Source organism: Macrobrachium nipponense, chromosome 1 (genome assembly GCF_015104395.2).
Source record: "Macrobrachium nipponense isolate FS-2020 chromosome 1, ASM1510439v2, whole genome shotgun sequence".
NCBI lineage: Eukaryota > Metazoa > Arthropoda > Malacostraca > Decapoda > Palaemonidae > Macrobrachium > Macrobrachium nipponense.
In genome coordinates this window covers 45,718,013-45,720,246 of record NC_087200.1, presented here as the reverse complement: position 1 = coordinate 45,720,246, position 2,234 = coordinate 45,718,013, and the positions used below count along the sequence as shown (strand labels likewise).

The 2,234-nt window shown below is 29.0% G+C and overlaps 1 protein-coding gene across 1 annotated transcript in view; it reads right to left on the bottom strand.

Moving 5' to 3' along the window:
* Positions 1-960: 960 nt before the first annotated feature.
* The window catches only part of LOC135218768 (uncharacterized), a 5,788-nt gene continuing 4,514 nt past the window's right edge, over positions 961-2,234 (bottom strand). Inside the window, exon 5 of the mRNA XM_064255218.1 lies at positions 961-1,138. Within this exon, the coding sequence (XP_064111288.1) occupies positions 961-1,138 (178 nt within the window). The remainder of the gene's footprint in view (positions 1,139-2,234) is intronic.

The window sequence follows — 2,234 nt, the reverse complement described above, 5'->3', positions numbered from 1 at the left end:
CGTGACCTATAGACGTAAAGATCATTTTCTAAAATGCACCATTCACAACAGTTTTTTTATGCAACTGCTTTATGAAGTCTAACGAAACAGAAAGAAATTGCCCAAAGTCATAAAACTTAAAAAAATTCTGGCAGCAACCAATTCAGATTGATTTCATTGTGGCAGTTTTAGTCCGCGTAATGTAAAAAAGGTACTCGCCCCAAAAAAATAGTCATAGGGAAAATAGTTTCATTAATCTTACCTAGATTGTGACCCACTAAAGTTTGAGCGCTGTATGTATCCGCCTTTCCGGTCTGTTTAGCGCAAGCCCGTAGAGGATTGCTAAAAGCATAAACTGAAAACTGTAAATTAAATGTGACTTTTTTTCCTAGCCAAAATTTTGACTTTTTTTTCGGTGACTTTTTCCTGTGGCTTTATTACCGCTCACCGTATCATTCATTTCGAAGTTGCGGTTCATCCCTTTACACTAAACAACTTTGTATTTTAGCAATGACTAAAGTCTCAAGTGATTGCACTGATTTAGAAGTCAGTAATCTTGCGCTGCATATCAGGTAAAATTGCTTTTTATGCAAATCCACCAGCTTTGATATAGTTGCAATGTTTCATAAAACACATAAAGCGGGTATGTATGTCTCGGAAACCGGTATGAGCCTTTCATTGGTAATAATAGTAACCGAATAATGTAATTTGTGTGTGTGTGCTTTTTATGTCTGTGATTATGCAAGTGTGTATGAATGTATGTATGCATGTATTCTGCAGCTCGTTACAACTTACTTTCCTAGTTATTGTGGTTTTGATATACTCGTTCTACAAATATAGTATGCTCATTTTATGAGCGTTTTTATTCGTCCGTATGTATGTATGTATGTATGTATGTATGTATGTATGTATGCATTTATATATACGTTATGTTTTCTTTTATCTAAAGTAATATACCATACCATAATTTTTCTAATACAGTCACTCATGCATAGCAGCCACGAAACACGAACAAGCCGACGGAAGCTTATAGATGTCCACAAAGAGTCCTTTGTAAGGATCGCAAGGATCGTAGGACAACATTCGGTGATAGATGAACTTCTGGATGCATTTGCTCTTGAAGCAAGGGGCCAGCATGCGGCATGGTGTCAAGGGAAACCTGGAGAGAAATATTTCTAAAAAATCTGTCGTGCTAATTATGTAAAGTTCTTGTTATAAACATATTTTGGGAGATTCTAGAAAAGAGAATTGTCCTGGTAAATGGATAGGGGGGACATTCAAACACACCCCTACCCTCAACCAAACCACCTCGTTCATTCATCCTTATATATATATATATATATATATAATATATATATATATATATATATATATATATATATATATATATATATATGTATATATATATATATATATATATATATATATATATATATATATATATATATATATATATATATATACATACATATATATATATATATATATATATATATATATATATATATATATATATATATATATATATATATATATATATAGTATGTATGTATGTATGTATATATACATATACATATATATATATATATATATATATATATATATATATATATATATATATATATATATATATATATATATATATATATATATATATATATATATATATATATATATATATATATATATATATATATATATATATATATATATATATATATATATATATACAGTGGGCCCCCCGTATTCGCGTTCTCCAGATTCGCGGACTCACACATTCGCGGATTTCTCTCGGGAACGTTTCCCTGCATTATTCGCGGAAAATTCGTGCATTCGCGGTATTTTTCTATGGTAAATATCCACAAATTCCTGGTTTTTTTTTTGATGAATTTCATCATAAAATGCACTTTTGTGATAAAACTATTAAAAAAACCATGTATGAAAATTTTTAGTGGGTTTTTCTTGAGTTTTAACTAACAAAATAGGCTGTTTTTAGCATTTTTATAGGGGTTCCAAACATTCGGCAGGTTCTGGTACGCATCCCCCGCGAATACAGGGGGAACACTGTATATACATATATATATATATATATTTATGTATATGTGTGTGTGTATGTTTACACACACACATATATATATATATATATATATTATATATATATATATATATATATGCATATATATGATATATATATATATATATATATATATATATATATATATATATATATATATATGTATATACACTCGGCACTT